General features: G+C 45.2%; 1 protein-coding gene across 4 annotated transcripts in view; it reads left to right on the forward strand.

Moving 5' to 3' along the window:
• Nucleotides 1–17,497, forward strand: part of DMTF1 (cyclin D binding myb like transcription factor 1) — a 56,190-nt gene that overhangs the window by 37,665 nt on the left and 1,028 nt on the right. For 2 of the 4 annotated variants that reach the window (XM_030216988.1, XM_030216989.1), the window contains exons 14-15: nucleotides 3,412–3,570; nucleotides 5,894–6,271. In XM_030216988.1, the coding sequence (XP_030072848.1) occupies nucleotides 3,412–3,570; nucleotides 5,894–6,271 (537 nt within the window). Of the gene's footprint in view, nucleotides 1–3,411; nucleotides 3,571–5,893; nucleotides 6,360–12,193; nucleotides 12,342–17,497 lie in introns of those variants that run through there. The other 2 variants (XR_003943624.1, XM_030216991.1) reach the window with 2 other exon arrangements.

The following is a 17,497-nucleotide window of genomic DNA, read 5'->3' on the forward strand; positions in this document are numbered from 1 at the left end:
CTCCGCCAGGGCCTTAAAAATGGGTCGTGGCTGGGTCTTCCAGCACGACAATGACCCAAAACATACAGCCAAGGCAACAAAGGAGTGGCTCAGGAAGAAGCACATTAGGGTCATGGAGTGGCCTAGCCAGTCACCAGACCTTAATCCCATTGAAAACTTATGGAGGGAGCTGAAGCTGCGAGTTGCCAAGCGACAGCCCAGAACTCTTAATGATTTAGAGATGATCTGCAAAGAGGAGTGGACCAAAATTCCTCCTGACATGTGTGCAAACCTCATCATCAACTACAGAAGACGTCTGACCGCTGTGCTTGCCAACAAGGGTTTTGCCACCAAGTATTAGGTCTTGTTTGTCAGAGGGATCAAATACTTATTTCCCTCTGCAGAATGCAAATAAATTCATATACTTTCCACAATGTGATTTTCCGGATTTAATTTGTGATGTGCTATCTCTCACTGTTACCAATAACCTACCCTTCAATTATGGGCTGCTCATGTCTTTGTCAGTGGGCAAACTTACAAAATCAGCAAGGGATCAAATACTTATTTCCCCCACTGTATGTACTAATGAAGAAAATACTACGACATACTGATTATGTATGGTTAGAGGTTCATCATTCGCTGTTTGTTGTTTGTTTGATTTATGTAAGACCTATTTGTTGCACTTATAGTAGTTTTTCAATAAAAATTAATATTTTAAAAAACCCCTCCCTGGTGGCCCCTCTTAGCTGAAAGGAAGCTCTGGAACAATGAGACATAGGATGAAGGTGTACATCAAGACAGCGACGGGCAGTAAATGGGCAGACGACGTTCCGGTCAGTAAAAAACAGTTTAAATAATTCTGGACTATACAAATGGTTCTGGACTCGAAACGACTGTGTTTCGGCCGGATGGGCCTACATACATCAAATAGGGTTATCCACTTGTAAAATTGTCACAACGTAAAGAAGTAAAGAAACGTATGCTCCGGTCTTGAGAAAAACCTTGACAAGCAATATCTCCGAGAATGAATTTGTGTTTTGTTCAAAAAAAAAAAAAGGATGAAGGTGAACAGGGTAATCTAAGGAAATACTTCTTTACAGAAAGGGTGGTGGATCATGAAATGACCTCCTCCTGCTGGAGGTAGCAGAGATGAAGACTTTTCCTAATTCAAGAAGAGACCCTATTTGTTTGTCACAGGCTAACTGAGAATCAGTCCTTGAAGACACTTGTTTAGGTTAACTCTAGTTTTTATCATTTTTGCTTACTTTGTTGGTGGCACCTGTGTATTCAGAAGGTGCATTTTTACCTACTTGTAAATTTTACATAACTTGTATTGTGTATATCAGGAAGCATTTAGTGAACTTTCCCCTCCAACCCACCGCCAATTTCAGGTGAACAAAACCTCTTAAGTTTCAAGTATAATGATCATGAGTTTAAAACAGTCTGGCAAATTCACAGTGAATTTTGGAAAGCCTGAAATCATTACACTTTTGGCTTCTTCAAACTGTGAGCAGAGGGAAGTGCAGGGCCTGATTTATGGATGGGACCATCCCTTTATGGGCCCAAAGCCTCTCTTCAACTTCCTTTAAAGTATAGAGGTCTTTAATGATGCAACTTTCACCTGTATTGTTTCTCTAAGCCAACGTTTGTCAACCAGTGTGCCGCGGGAGTTCAGAGTCATTTATTAGTAAATCCAGCTTAATTTATGCTGGAACGAAGTGTACCTTTTAAAAGTTTTCTTGTCTTTAGCGATCGGCGGCAGCAAGCAGTGATTCATGCAGCCTGCTCGTGCCAACCCTGGAGCCTTCTCTCTGATGTAACTTCCTGCTTCCACATAGGCAAGAAGCATAAGACAGAAGGCTCCAGGGTTGGTGTGAGTAGGCTGGATAAATTGCTGCCTCCGACCGCTAGAAACAGGAAAACTTTTAAAAAGGTACATGGGGGGGGGGGGGGTATCAATGGGAGATGCCTGGTCACCAGCTGGAGAGGGGACAGATGGGAGAGATACTGGACTGTTTGTGAGGGTGGGAAGGGGGGAGAGAAGCTAAAATGCTGGACCATGTGTGGGGGGAGTAAGAAGGTAAAATGCTGAATTGTGGGGGTGGGGAGTAGAAGATAAAATGTTGGTCCAGGTCTAGGGGGGGAAGTAAAATGCTAGACCATGTGTGGATGTTGGTGTGGGGAATAAAAAGGTAAAATGCTGGATCGTGTTTGGGGGTGGGGGAAGAAGATAAAATGCTGGATTGTGTGTGGGGGGGGCGGGGGGGGGGGGGGTAGAAGATAAAATGTTGGACCACGTGTAGAGGTGTGCCTTGGCAGTTTTACTGCCATGAAAGTGTATTGCAAGACAAAAAAAGGTTGGCAATCTCTGCTGGTAAGCTATAGTCCTTTACAGAAAATGCTGGATTAATTGAAAAATAGCTTTCCATATAGTAATTCTAGTTCAGAAACTTAGTTCTGTGCATAGAAAGTGCCTCTCCCCACCTCCCACCCCCACTTTTTCCTGGAATAGCCCTGCAGTCCCTGATTCTTGAGAAGTGGCCAAGTGCTTGATAGCTGACTTTTGGCATGAAAACATGCAGGGTCTATTTTACTGTGCAGGGATGAGATCTAATAAACCTAAGAGAGCAAAACGGCATAGTGAGGCAGTGGCCACTGAGATGCTGGGGGGGTGGGGGGTACAGGAAGAGGATAAAGGGGGTGATACCACCTCTTTTCAAGTCATTACTGCAGTCTTACATAGAGCAGTGTGTTCAGTTCTGGAGGCTGTGCCTTTAAAAGAGTATAGAGGCAGTCTTAAAACCAATGAGCTGCTAAAACGCAAAGAGCCTGTACCAAAAGCTACGTGACATGAGGTCCTAAATACGTATTTCCTAAAGGAGAGAGAAATATAGAAGAAGCAAAAGGTTTTCCGCAGAAATGAAATTCTAGAATGACAGGTCAGGGTATGAGGCTTCAAGGTGGTAGATGCTGGAGCAGGATCAGAAACTATCCCTTCACAGAGAGGGTGATGAGTGCCTGAAACAGTAACGGGATACACAGAGAGGATCCCTAGTTGGAAATAAATTGGGCCTTTGGAAATAGATGGGCCTTTTTTATTATTTTTTGTTTCTGTGTACGTGCATCCCTGTAGTCTCTGGCTGTTTTCCTTGTGTAGACTTAAGACTCAGGGAGAGGGTAATAATAAATCACAAATTATTCTGCTAATTAATGTGAGTCTTACAAAGAGGAAACAGGAAGGAAAAAGTCTCAAGAGAACAGAAATGATCCCTTGGTGCAAATGCAGTCATAGGCGTAAAAATACTTTGCGTAGCTAAATTTCAAACTGCGCTATACTGTACTCAAATTATTGAATTTTGTGCTAATGGGAGTTATTATGAATTTATCATCAGAAAAGGACCAGAGAAGTAACCGCTTGCAATTCCTTTTCAGTCTTTCCACCTACAGCCTACTGGGACACCAGGAACTTACTTGCTTCAGACCAGCTCCAGCCAAGGTTTTCCTGTAACCCTAACCTCTAGTCCGACGGTCACACTGAGTGCCAGTACCTCTCCTGCATCCCCAGAGCAGATCATCGTGCACACCTTATCCGTAAGTGACTCCGCTGAGAAAATAATCATGTATGTACGTTGTCGCATCCCCTTGACTGGGATTATGTACTAGCAGGAAACTGCAAGATCAGAAATATTATCCTGAAGGAGTTCTGATACCAGAAGCTGCCTCTCCTGAAGGGGGTGAGCAGGACTTGTGCGTTTCTCGGTTTATTAAGCCTTTAGAATCCATACAACAAAAAGTAAAAGAATAGCCGTTCACCCAGTAGAAAGAGAGGGTCAAACAGCCAGTGTTAGCATACGTGACAGATAAAGTACCAAACCACCAAAACGTACAGCTGTCAAATGCCTGCTCAGAGTAGTAGGCCTTGAGCACTGCCTTAAATTTTGGCAAGAAGAGATCCTCTCGGAGATAAGAAGGAAGGTTATTCACAAATAAGGTGCTTTAAAAGAAAAAAAGCAGAATGACGAGTCCGCTTATAGCACACTTTAGCTGATGGTGGAAGTATCAGCCATTTAGTCGCCAGTGACCCGAGAGATCTACTAGAGATACAGACTGAGATCAATAGGAACAAATAACAGGGCACTTCCACATAAATAGCTTTCTCCAAGGACAAGCAGGCTTATTAATTCTCACAAGTGGGTGACGCCGGCCTGCGTCGCCCAGTCTGGAGTTTACAAAGTCTATCGAGAGCTTTGTGGAGCACGAGACATGCTCTACTGTATATGCATGAGTGACTTCATGAGAGGTTTGCTTTTGTCAAAGTCCCCTGTCAAACCTCCACCAGTGTCATGGGATCTCAACGTCGTTCTCACCCAGCTGATGAAAGCTCCTTTTGAGCCACTGAATTCCTGCCATCTGAAGTACTTGACCTGGAAGGTCATTTTCTTGGTGGCTGTTACCTCAGCTCGTAGGGTCAGTGAGCTTCAGGTCTTAGTGGTGGATGAATCTTATACTAAGTTTCATCACAACAGAGTTAGTCCTCCACACTCATCCTAAGTTCCTGCCGATGGTGGTGTCGGAGTTCCATCTGAACCAGTCGATTGGCGTGCCAACATTCTTTCCCTGACCTCATGCCCATCCTGGCAAAAGCAGCTTGCACACCCTGGATTGCAAGAGAGCATTGTCCTACTACATGGAGCAGACCAGGCCCCGCAGACAATCCACCCAACGTTTTACTTCTTTTGATCCCAACAGGTTGGGGGTCGCCATCTGGAAACACACCATTTCTAATTGGCTGGCAGATTGCATTTCCTTCACTTATGCCCATGGCTCACAGTGTCCAAGCCATGGCTGCATCGGTAGCCCACTTGAGGTCAGCCTTCATTCTATTCTTCTATTATTCTTATTGGATTACAAACATTCATAATAAAAATGCAACACACAACACAAAGCTATAAAGACACAACAATACAATCAGATTCAAAATGGCCGCCGAGAATTGAAGTCTCGGCGGCCATTTTGAATCTTGCCGAGACCGTCTTCACAGGCAGCATACAGAAGGATGCAGAGCAGCGTGCTGGACAGGAAAGAGGGGGCTCTTTCCTGTCCCGACGTCACTAGACCACCAGGGAAGATCGCGTGAGTAAGGGGAGAGGTGGTGACAGGGCCGGGGGGAGGGGAGGTAACCCTAGGGAGGGCGATCCCGAACTTGGAGGGAGGGATTCGGACAAGACGCACCGGAGCACCTAGGTTTTAGAGGAGGGAAAAAGTGCGTCTTATGGTCCAAATTTTTTTTTTTTTCCTATTTCCCTCCTCTAAAACCTAGGTGTGTCTTATAGTCCGAAAAATAAGGTATGTTTGCTTTATTGATGCCAGCAGACTTCTGAATTATGGGTTTGTGACTGTAAGACTGATTGTATTGTTGTGTCTTTATAGCTTTGTGTTGTGTGTTGCATTTTTATTATGAATGTTTGTAATCTAATATGAATAATAGAAGAATAGAAATTGTAATAAAATGAAATGGCTTTTATATGATTTACGAAATACGCCTGGAACACCTTCGGATTCAAGACTTTACAAATTTACGGAGAAGTAAGTTTTGTGCTACTTGGGAACCTTTCTGGTAAACGTTATCTGCCCTATAGTCGGTTGTTAAATTGTTTTTTTTCTTATAGGACTACCGTGGTGCCACTGGGAGGGAAAGGGGAGGGTGAGATTTTGGTTATAAAATCAGTGCATCTTGTTCGCTGTTGATTTGGACATCTTGCTTGGAAATACTGTATTGTATCTTGTTCGGATTGCCTGTTCAATAAAGATGATTTAAACATCAAAATGAAATGAAACACAATTCTGTGATTGTCTTTGTTCGGAAATATGAACTTCTAATTACTTTTCTCTTTTTTTTTTTTTTTTTTTGCAGCCAAAACATTTATTGAACTCAAGTGACGGTGTCACAGTGCAGTGTCACACCCCTAGGGTCATAATCCGCACAGTCTCTGCAGATGACCTGCCGTCTTCTTTGGCTCAGGCAGAACTGACCCTTGATTCAGATGAGCTGAGCACGTCTCCAAACGCTCTAGAAGCGGACTCATTTACGGATGAAGCGCAGCACTCGTCCAAGCTAGGTGCCGACGACCGGTCTCTGCGCTACAGCACAGAGTCACTGGCAAAGTACAATGATAGAAGTGATACAGAACTGGTAGAACATGTGGTGAGAACAGAGGAAGAGCCATCAGATGCTGGCCTCAAGCAGACTAGCAAGACCTCCTCACGCTTGGCAGAAACCTATGGCACCGAGGTTTGTGGATCTACATAAGCTGTAGCTAAAGATGATGAAAACTGTGGCTTTTGAAGGAGGAATATTAAAAAGCTGTATCAGACCAGCAGGTACGGGGGAGCGGCTGTTTTTAAGAGTCATTTATGTAGGTTAAAAATAAAAATAAAAAAGATGTGTTACTTTGAGGGGGACTGGAAAACAACACACGGGCGTAGGAGACAGCTCTTCAAAGTGATTGGGGGTGCTCAACTCAGCAAAAATGACCAAGTACATTTTAAAGCATGGTGAGTTGTGAGCACAACTGGCCAGGCTGTGTTGAAATGAAGAACACAGCAGCTGGTGCACACAGCGGGAGGACTTGTGGGTAGAGAATGACGGGCATAAGAGGCAACTTTTGAAAATGACCGGGATTGCCGAACTCAAAATGCAACAAATTTCCCCTCACCCAGCAAAGGGAAAAAAAACAAAATAGATCTGGTGGTGGACCAGCCCTGTATCTAAATGTCAAGAGCAGGGCAGGTAATGTGGACATATGGAAAGCTAGGGTCCTGCCATTTACCTCCCCCTCGCACCTTCTCAGGCCATCCATGCACTTTCTCCAACCAAATCCCTCTCTTCCCTCTGCCCATCTACACCACACTCTGTTCCCCTAATTTCTTCATCCTCGCTCATCGTCACTCCCCCCCCCCCCCCCCCCCCCCCCCCCCTTCCTACTACTTTTTCACTTTTTAATTTTTCTCCTTCTGCATAGGCATAATTTGATGTTTTATAGTTGGGGGCAGGAAGTTTAATAGCTCTTTGCCTGCTCCACTCCTGTGTCTCATTTTCCCTTGACCCAGCCTTCTCCCCAGCAAGCTCCAATGCACTTTTCCCTAGCCAGTTGCTGTTCCATGCAGGCTCATCCATCCCTTTACTGCTGCCCACTTCTCGCTCTCCTTTACAGGTGAGACTTACGTTTAACTCATCTTCAGTTTTTTGACTCCCCATTGACCACAGGCTTGGATCATTTCCCTGCTCTTCTTTCCCTGGCTCCAGGTACATTTCTGTTTTCTAGGACTGGTTCCACATCCCCTTTTGCACTGGAGCACTTCCCTGGCACTCAAAATTGCAAGCCGATGGCCACCGTCTGCCCTCAGATTCTTTGCCACATGATCACCCTGAGTTCTGGAAGCCCAGCAAGGATCACGGTGAAACTTCAAAGATTACATGCTGAATGGGAGAACAGTTCTAGCAGCCCAGGGCTCATGCTAAGCCACTGTGTTTTGGGCTGCTTGCAGGATATTGCTCCAGTGGCCAAAGCACAGGGATCTGAGAGGTGGCTGCAGAGTTTTATCAAGCCCAAAAAAGAGGGGAGCAGAGATTCCGCAATTAAGCAGGAAGAAAGCCAGGGTGCCAAACCAAGAAATGACCAGAGGCTCCGATGCTCAAAAGTAAATGCAGGCACTAAAGGCCATTGGCACCGTTCTAATGCCCACATTTACCTGCACAGAATGTTCAGAGGCCCGGAGCGCGGGAACAAACGAGCACGCAGACGAACAATGCAAGTAGCATGCTAACGTTAATGAGGTCATTTTGTATTCCTCCCCGAAGCTCAGAAAAGAGTGCCTGAAAAAAAAAACTGCCTTACTGCTGCAAAAAAATAATGCCAATTCAGAGCAGGCATTAGGATGATGGAAGAGAGGATTTCTCATGATTCTTTCTGCAAAATCTGTAGGATTTGATTGCTTTTGGAAGCAGAAGGAAGCCCTTAAACCTGATCATGAGAAACAGCCCCCTCCCCCAATTGAAAGCACATGTTGGGGTCTGTTTCCTGCATCTAAATTTAAGTGTCTAAGCTAAAAAAAATAAATAAAAACCGCTTATATTTAGGCTGCAGAAAACGGACACCAATGCATGCTTCACGTTCAGGTTTTACCAGGCGCATGCACACAGGAGCCGAGCTTACCGCAGAACGCTTCTGCACATGCGCCAAGCACACTCCCTAATGCTTAACACTATGAGTGCACCTATATTTGCATCTCATTAGCGTTGCGCATTAAGGCATTGTTCATCTGCGCTGTTGCAGAGGTAGTTTTATGGCGCTATTCGGAACGGGACCAGAGTTGGAGAGGCAGCATGTCCCTTCTCCCCTACCTCCAACGTTGCCAGTGGTCTCCTGCCACCTCTTGCTGCTGCTGGTGTGCTACTTCTTAAGTCTCAGGTAGCCCAGTACCCCCACCATTTCTACGTCCTGTGGGATGTAATGGGGGGAATAATATTTTTAATTTTTGTGCTACTCTCCATTCCCCATCAGTTCAATCTCTGACCGTAGCCCCTCTCAATGTCGGAACTGCAGGAGAAAGTAAATTTTAAAAGGGAGGTTTTCAGGTCATGATAGTCCATGCTGCCTCAACCTCCTCCCCTTTCCCCATGCTTCTAATGAAATACCTTATTTACCCGCCCACTCCCCCCTCCCTCACATTTTTGGGCATCATTATGCGTGCAAAAATTTTCACCATCTGGCAACCCTGGAAGAAAACAACAGATACCAGCAGCTACTCAAAATTTACCCAGCCCAATTAGTAATATTATATCTCCCACCTAGTATTCTTGGGCTCGCTCAGTTGTGGGGAGCGGCTGATAGATTTGAAGCAAGAGCACAAAAATCTTGTTCATATCTCTTCCCCTCAAAACCCATGTCTTGTAGTTCGCAGTGCCTGTGTCTGCTCTTTCTTTTCCCTGCCCCCTATCATAGAGAGGGGGAGAAATGCCATCTGATCTCCACTGCTGCTCTTTTCTGCTCCCTGCTATTAGCCCATTGGTCAGATATTCCTTAGCCAGCCAATAAGCTGCAGGGGAAGGCGGGCGTAGTAGCTGCGGAGACCAAGGAGGTTTTATGACAGGAGACGGCATGCTGCATGACCCCCATCTCCCCCATGGAGTCCCAATATTATGTTACCCCAAACACTATTGAAAACAATAGCAAACCTGTGAGGTTTATGATTGCCTATGTGTCTTTTTTTTTTTTTTTTAATTTGATAGCTTTTTTATTTATTTGAAAGCTTCCCATGTGTAACCCAAGGTTTGTTTTTTTTTAAACCTCTGGTGGGGGGGTCCCCAGAACTCAGCCCCAAAGCATACTACTACTACTACTACTTAACATTTCTAGAGCGCTACTAGGGTTACGCAGCGCTGTACAATTTAACAAAGAGAGACAGTCCCTGCTCAAAGAGCTTACAATCTAATAGACAAGTGAACGGTCGGTCCGATAGGGGCAGTCAAATTGGGGCAGTCTGGATTCACTGAACGGTAAGGGTTAGGTGCCGAACGCAGCATTGAAGAGGTGGGCTTTAAGCAAAGACTTGAAGACGGGCAGGGAGGGGGCTTGGCGTAAGGGTTCAGGAAGGTTGTTCCAAGCATAGGGTGAGGCGAGGCAGAATGAGCGGAGCCTGGAGTTGGCGGTGGTGGAGAAGGGTACTGAGAGGAGGGATTTATCCTGTGAACGGAGGTTACGGGCGGGAACGTAAGGGGAGATGAGGGTAGAGAGGTAGTGAGGGGCAGCAGACTGAGTGCATTTGTAGGTAAGAAGGAGAAGCTTGAATTGAATGCGGTATCTGATCGGAAGCCAGTGAAGTGACCTGAGGAGAGGGGTGATATGAGTATATCGGTTCCTTTCTTAAAACTGCCCTCTACAAAAAAAAAAGCAAACCTCCCATGACTCTAAAAATAAGTCTGCCACTCCGGAGCGTCTGAACCCGTGGACCACAACTCATAACCCACGACACCCCCCTCCCCCAAGGTAAAGAAAACAAACAAACCTTGGGTAACATATTGGAAGCTTTCAAATTAAAAAAAAACAAACAAACAAAAAACCCACACATAGGCAGTCATAAACCTCACAAGTTTGCTATTGTTTTCAATAGCATCCCGAATGTTTGGGGTCACAGAATATGGCCAGAATGGGCTAGATAGGCTCATCCTGTCATAAAATCCTACATTTCCCTTCCCCATTAGCAGCTGCTAGGCTACAGCACCTCCCTCCTCCCCCTGTAGCCTATTGGTCAGACCTAACCAGCCAACAGGCTGTAGGGGGAAGCGGGAGTAGTAACTAGGATACAGAACTTTGAAGCACTACCTTCCTGTGATTTTCTGTAGCTCTGCAGCAGTGTTGCCAATTGGGCGGTTTTCCGCGACCCGCCGCAGGAAATTTTTGCCCGCGGCAGGTTGCAGTTTTTTGGCCTTGTTTGGGGTCTTTTGGGTGGTTTTTTAAGCGTTTTTTTTCGGCCGCGGGGGCGGGGTTATTGACGTTCTGGGCGGGGTTATTGACGTTCTGGGTGGGGACGATGACGTGGGAGGCGGGGTTGATGACGGCGGGGTGATGACGCGGGGTGGGGGTGTCAGGGGCGGGGTTTGACTTTGGGCGGGTTTTGGGCTGGATTTGGGCTCGTTTGGGTGGGAAAAAAAAATGTCCACCTGGCAACCCTGCTCTGCAGTATGGAGCTTGTTACCCAAGATCTATAGACTTGCAGGGAAAATAGTGGGGGAATTCAGGCACCTATGCACACAGGGATTGCAGTTTCAGATCTAGCTGCATTAAAAAGTCTGCAGGAACTTTACCCACTGCAAGTTCCAGGATGTGTGGAAAGTTGCTAAGGACCTTGTCCCAAAGCAGACACTATAAAAACTGCCAGCATGGACTTAATATTTTCCTGGGGTCACGTTTCTTTTGTAACACAAGTGTCTCCTGTTCAAGCAATGAGTGAATAAAAAAAAAACAAGACACCAGTTTATTTAGATTCCATGGTTGATGCCTTCAGAAACTGTCAAATTTAGAACAAAAAGAGAGGAATCTTCATAATAATTTATAAAAATGCTGGCAGGAATTTAATACTTTTGCTAGTACTGTTCCATTAAGATAATCACTGTTTTTAGTGTTGTTTAGCTCTGAACCAATGGCTGCAAACAGAGCTTTGTCTCTTTTATGTGGTACCCCCCCCCCCCCCCCCCAAAAGAACCCGCAGCTGTTTACAGTGCTTCTGTTGTACATCAATAGCAAATATAAGAACATAAGACTAGCCATACTGGGTCAGACCAATGGTCTGTCTAGCCTAGTATCCTTCCAACAGTGGCCAATCTAGGTGACAAGTATCTGACAGAATCCCAAACAGTAGCAAGACTAAATAAAAAGGTACGCTATCCTAAAATATAATTATATACACAAGAAATAAAATACATACAAATATTTTTTTATCATTAATATGTTACTTATTTCATTTGGTGACTCATCTCCCTTGACTTTTTTTTTGTTGTTGTTATATTTGTACCCCGCGCTTTCCCACTCATGGCAGGCTCGATGCGGCTTACATATTGTATACAGGTACTTATTTGTACCTGTGGCAATGGAGGGTTACGTGACTTGCCCAGAGTCACAAGGTGCTGCCTGTGCCTGAAGTGGGAATCAAACTCAGTTCCCCAGGACCAGAGTCCACCACCCTAAGCACTAGGCCACTCAGAGGTACAATTTAAAAAGTACAATTAATGCTCCTGTAAGGGGAAGAAAGCCTATTTTTATTTTCAAAGACGAGGTAGTTGTTCACTGTGATCAGCATTGTTTGTTTGAATCCTAACGTTAATTGAACATGTGCAACATTGATCTGGAGAAGGAGGAATTCTTCAGCTTTTGGATTTAGCTCACACCTTTCTCAGTAGTTCAAGGCCAGTTACTGAACATCTACAAACAATCCAGAAGCCAATGCACAGTAAGAGACATCAAAGGATATAGCTGCCTCTTCTTCGGCTTGTGAGAGCAGCTAGTTTGTGAGACTTGTACCATAGGAGTTGTGAAATGTTTTGCATGCACATGCATGCTGGGTCAAAGACTGGTGTGAGAGCACTAGGACAGTAAGCTATCACAAGCTTTATATTTCACAGTGTTCATCCCCTCCCCTCCCATTTACTGTTTAGGACCTTGGCTCTGCTACTCTGTAAGAGCAAGTTGGACCACCAGGCATGGCTCCTGAGGATGTCCTCATTGTCCCCTCACCACGCGGCTTTATCCAGTCAACAGCTGACATTGAGAATGGCTGTGTTTTACCACTTACCACATTAGCAGGTAACCCAAGATCATGTAAGCCTAGTCCTACCTAACCAGTGGAAAAATTAGAACACAGAAGTTAAGCATTGTGGTTGCTGATCACATCGTGGAAAAGAAAAGGGGAATTAAGAGTGTTGTGCTTTCACCAGCCCCCTTGTATCTTGTCAGCCACGATGGCCGTGTGACAGCTGTTGCTACATAGCTGATCTTAGTGTGTGTACCTCATTATGTAACCATAAGGCCCCAGTCATCTGTCAGGCTGGCTTTAGTATGGATTGGTGTACAGTCCTCCAAATTCACTTACCAACAGGGCTGTTTGTGCATGTGCTGCGGCTGGGGGGGAAGCTGTAGGATTCTGTTCCCCCCCACCCCCCTTTTGTACAGGCAGGGAAAGGAGTCCCTTACTAATCCCATTCTCTCTTTTTAAGCACAAATGGTGAGAGGATGAAGGGAATGAGAGCTCAGGATAAGAAACCTAGTTTCCTCCTATAGCATGTGATTATTATTATTATTAGCATTTGTATAGCGCTACCAGATGCACGCAGCGCTGAACACCTGCTACAAAGAGACAGTCCCTGCTCAAAAGAGCTTACAATCTAAATAATACAGACAGGCAAGACAGTTACGGGTGAGGGAAGTAATGGGTGAGAAGGGAGGAAGGGATAAAGTAATTCAGTCCAAAAGGCTAACGAGTGTAGATGTCTACAATTCCACCTCCTAACAAATTTCTGGCACGGAGGATCCCAGTTTGGGAAGCAGTAGCTTGCCCCTTTTTTTTTTGGGGGGGGGGGGGGGGGGAGAGTGTTAATTAAAACACTAGTTTAATGTGTACTTAGTTTCCCCTTATTCCTATACACTTACCTAGTTAGTTTGAGATGAATGCTCTTCTTTCCCAACAAGGGGTGACCAGTACAGAAATAATATAAGAATTGCTCTACTGGATCAGATCAAAGGGGTCCTTCTAGGCCAGCCTCCTGTTTAATAGTAGTCAATCTAGGTCACAAGTACCTGCCAGGCTCCCAAAACGTAGTTAGAGGCCAGGTTGTTCCAAAGAGAAGCCGTGGTCTTCCCGTGCTTTACCTTTAATGAACGTTTATGGACTTTTCTTCCAGGAATTTATCCAAACTTTTCTGAATCCAAAGCAGACTAACTGCTCTTACCACAGCCTCTAGCAAGGAGCTCCACAGCTTAGGTAGGCGCCTGAGTGAAAAAAAAATATTCTCTGCAGACAAATGAGGATGTGGGCTGGAGCCCTCTTTCAGATCAGAGAAGTCTGTTGGTCCTTCTGAGCTTGTGGCGAGGTTCCCACACTGCTTTACAGTTCTTACCAGTCCCCATCTTATACTTGGCAGTGGATAAACAAGAGTATCGGTTCTCCCTTCCCCTTATGCAGCATGGAAAATGGACCAGGAGGGAAAAATAATAAAGCTGAGTTGATAGAAGGGTGAGGGACTGAGACAAAAATGAAATTAAAACAAACAAAATAGTATTGTATTTCCTTCATGGCTTCATGCAGATCATTCCCGTAGTCTCTTCTGCACTTGCAATGGCAGCAGATGCCCAAGTGCAGAACTCCTAGGTTGCAAAACTGTGACACTCTCTCACAACCTTCTCAGCTACAAGCTGAACAGTGCTCTTCTGCCCCTCTTAATATCTGCATTGAGAACGTGCAAGACAAAAAGAAAACGTGAATCCTTAGCATTTAGTTGCATGAGACTGGACCTCTGGTTTATATCTTCTGCCTACCAGCAGATGGAGATAGAGAAACTGACTTTCCTAATTATATCCTTGGTTCTCAATCTGGTCCTTTGACACCCAGTCAGTCAGGTTTTCAGGATATCCACAATGAATATGCATGAGATAGATTTGCATGCAGATCTGCATATTCATTGTGGGGTTTCTGAAAACTCAACTGGCTGGGTGTGTCCTGAGGACTGAGTTGAGAATCCCTGGCTGCAGTGCGTGGTAGAGCATAACAGCCTTGCTCCCAGGTCCACAGACTGAACCTACTAGAGCACAGAGCTCAGCTATGCCTCCTCCGTCACTCATTACTCATGGGTAATTGGGTGAGGGTTATAGCTTGGACCCCACAGGGCCCTTGTCAAAGGGGGAGTGAGTCCCCCATCCCTCCCCCCCCCCCCCCCATAAGGAATTTTTAATTTGATCTGTCTAGGCTGTCTGATTTAGAAGTATTCCTCTTGTCAGAAGCATAAAGCTAATTTTAAAAAAATGTTTTTTTTTTTTTTTTTTTTGGGGGGGGGGGGGGGTTGAAGTCCTATGAGTTCAGGGCTACATGGTCAGCTGCAGCTGTACAGGGTAGGTCCATGTGGCTAGGCCTGCTGGGAGGCTAGCATATTACCTCTAGGAGCTGGGGCTGAGAACAGCTGCTGGCTCCCTCTGATAGCCATTTCTGACTTTGAATGTGGCCCAAAGGGAGCTTCCCTTGATGGCAGCTCAGGCTGCTTCTGCCTTGGCATAGGGACCTTTCGTCCTGATGCCTTTGGTGAGAATAGCAACATTTTGGGACCTGCTGCAGGGAACTGACTCAGCCCCCTAGTCTAGCAACTGTCTCAAACTCCATTTGGCTACAGTAAGTAGTCCGACTCTAACACCACTCCAGGGGGCCAAAAGTTGCAGAAGTGGCCACATGCTGATTGGAGGTTTGTCAACAGGGGGGGGGGGGGGGGGGGGGGGGGAGGGGTAGCAGGCAGCCCTCTGAGTTTGCCAACTGTGATTCTGCTTCAGAGCTTCACCTCTGGTGGAGCAGTCCCCACTCATCAATCTTGGGGGTTATTTTTAAGGGGAGGAGAAACATTTCCACTATATTGAATCAGCTGCTTCTCTCCCCCCACCCCCCACCCCCAAGCTGCTTCACTCTCCTGCATGATGTTGGCAAAGTGGGAGGCTCTAGCTGAACCTCAACCAAGGGTCTGATGTGCCCCATAGGCTGTCTTCTCTCACTGCTGAGTATTTGGAGAGGTATTGGTGGTTTCCCCAGGGAAGATGCCTTATCACCATCCCCTTGGAAAGGGGCTCTGCTTTGAAGGAGATGCACGAGAAGAAGGTGGAACAGCAGGTCTTCTCCATTTCAGGTATTGAGGTCACCATGGTTGAGACCTAGGTGGCTAGAACCCTGTGCTGGTTGCAGCAGCTGCTGGAATCTCTACAGGCGACCCTGCAGGAATTGGGGTGGCAGATTTCTTTTATGACTTCCAGTTGTGATGGCCTGAAGGTGACCGGCTATGCTACGAGGGTGGCAGATGCAGCTTCCCTTTAGGGTTCATTTGTTTTTCAGAGAGAAAGCTGATTTTGATTTTTAAAGAAGAGGGAGTTATTCGCTATGATCAACATTGCTTGTTTGAATCCTGCTATTGAGTGTTTACAATATTGGTCTGGAGAAGGAGGGTCTTCATGGGTCAGTGTTCTGGTAAAGATACTAAACCATTCACGGGGCAGTAGCTCAGATTTTGGCATTACAGGACAGACTTCAAAAAAACATTTGACAAGCACAGAAGTAAGGTGGTGCTGCTACTTCAACCTTGAAAAGCTAGTCTCAAAGGAGGCTCCTTGGGTGCAGAGGCAGAAGAGGTACTCCATTTAAGAAGAAAAAAAATCACATTTGCATCCTTCCTTGGGCCATGTAATTCCTTCCTTCTTGGGATCTGAACTTGGTTCTTCATGGTCCAACTGGCCTATCATCTTTTTTTTTTTTTTAATAACCATTTCTTCAGCTAGGATTGCAGAGTTGCAAGCTTTATTGTAAAGCTCTTTTTGCATTTTACAGAAATGGAAGTTTCCATCAGCAGTTCTTTTCTCTTGAAAGTGGTGTCAGCTTTTCATATAAACATCAAGCAGTAGCTTTACTTTTTCCTTTAGAATTTTGAGAAGGTCCAACTATTGATTTGTTAGCTAGACTTCTGCTTTTTGCATTTGAAGGCCTACAAAAGAGGAGCTGCTGCAAAAGCAACCATTTGGTTCTACTTAGAGGCAAGAGCTTTCTCTCAGGGTTTAGGTGCATTCGCCCAGGGCAATGGCAACCTCATGGTCTGAAGATCAAGCTATTTCTGCTGTAGAGCTTTTGCAATGTTGTGTAGGTTAGATGTGAGAGCTGGGGAAGATGTCTTTGCTGTGGTAGGAGTTTCTGCATCCTGTATAATGTGAAAGCAGCTTTGCTACATCACATCAGGCCTGTCCTGGTGGGACAAAAAAAAAAAGGGAAGGAAGAATTTTGACTGACTTTAATTTTTTTTTCCTCGAGTCCAACCACCTCCGTTCAGATATCCACCTTGTAAGCTGGATGGGATTTCTCTTCCTCTACCATCGTTCAAAATGGCTCCCTTCCTCCCCTCACCCCCCCCCCCAAAAAAATAATAAAAACAACAAACAACACTCTAAAGGACTCTTCAAGTGACCTTAAAGAAAAAAAAATGAATATTTTATTTATTTTATTTTTGTTACATTTTGTACCCCGCACTTTTGAATTGGGGCTGCAAGTTCCTTTGTTATAGAAATACTGGTGAGCTGTGTCTTAGGTGGTGGGGAGTTCATAGTTCTTAAGTTTATTAACTAGCAGCTGGAGACTTGGTATAGTTTGATTCACATTGGAAGAATTCAGATGTACTCTCGCTGTTGGATGCCCACTCTTCCCATCTGCTCCTGCAGTACCACAATTTGCTTTTAACAAGGGTCCCCAAACTTGAACCCCCATGACTTACAGAAAAGTTTCTCTTAAGGCTTATAGTCAAAGAGGTTCCTTAAGAGAATGAAGTGTCCTTGGACATTTTATCCGAGCCCTTCTCTTCTCCCCAAACACACACAAGATGCAAGAACAGAATGAATAGAACCTACAGCCTTTAAGAACAGCATCCACTAGGTCAAACATAGGGCAGACTATGTCTGAACATTTTCTCTAGTTGTGGTGACAACCCCTGGCTGCTGCATTAAGTATGTGGTTTGTAAGAAACAAAACAAAAAAAAAAAGCCACTACGAAGGAGAAATTAGGTCTTACCTGCTAATTTGCTTTCCTTTAGTCCCTCCAGGATTGGACTGATGGGTTGTGCATGCCTTCCAGCAGGTGGAGATTGAGAACTTCTGATTGTAGAGAGCCAATAGGAGCCCTGGCCTCCGAGTGTAACACCCCTGAGGCTGGGAAAACTCCTCTACCCACCATTCC

This window comes from Microcaecilia unicolor, chromosome 10, assembly GCF_901765095.1.
Source record: "Microcaecilia unicolor chromosome 10, aMicUni1.1, whole genome shotgun sequence".
Lineage (NCBI taxonomy): Eukaryota > Metazoa > Chordata > Amphibia > Gymnophiona > Siphonopidae > Microcaecilia > Microcaecilia unicolor.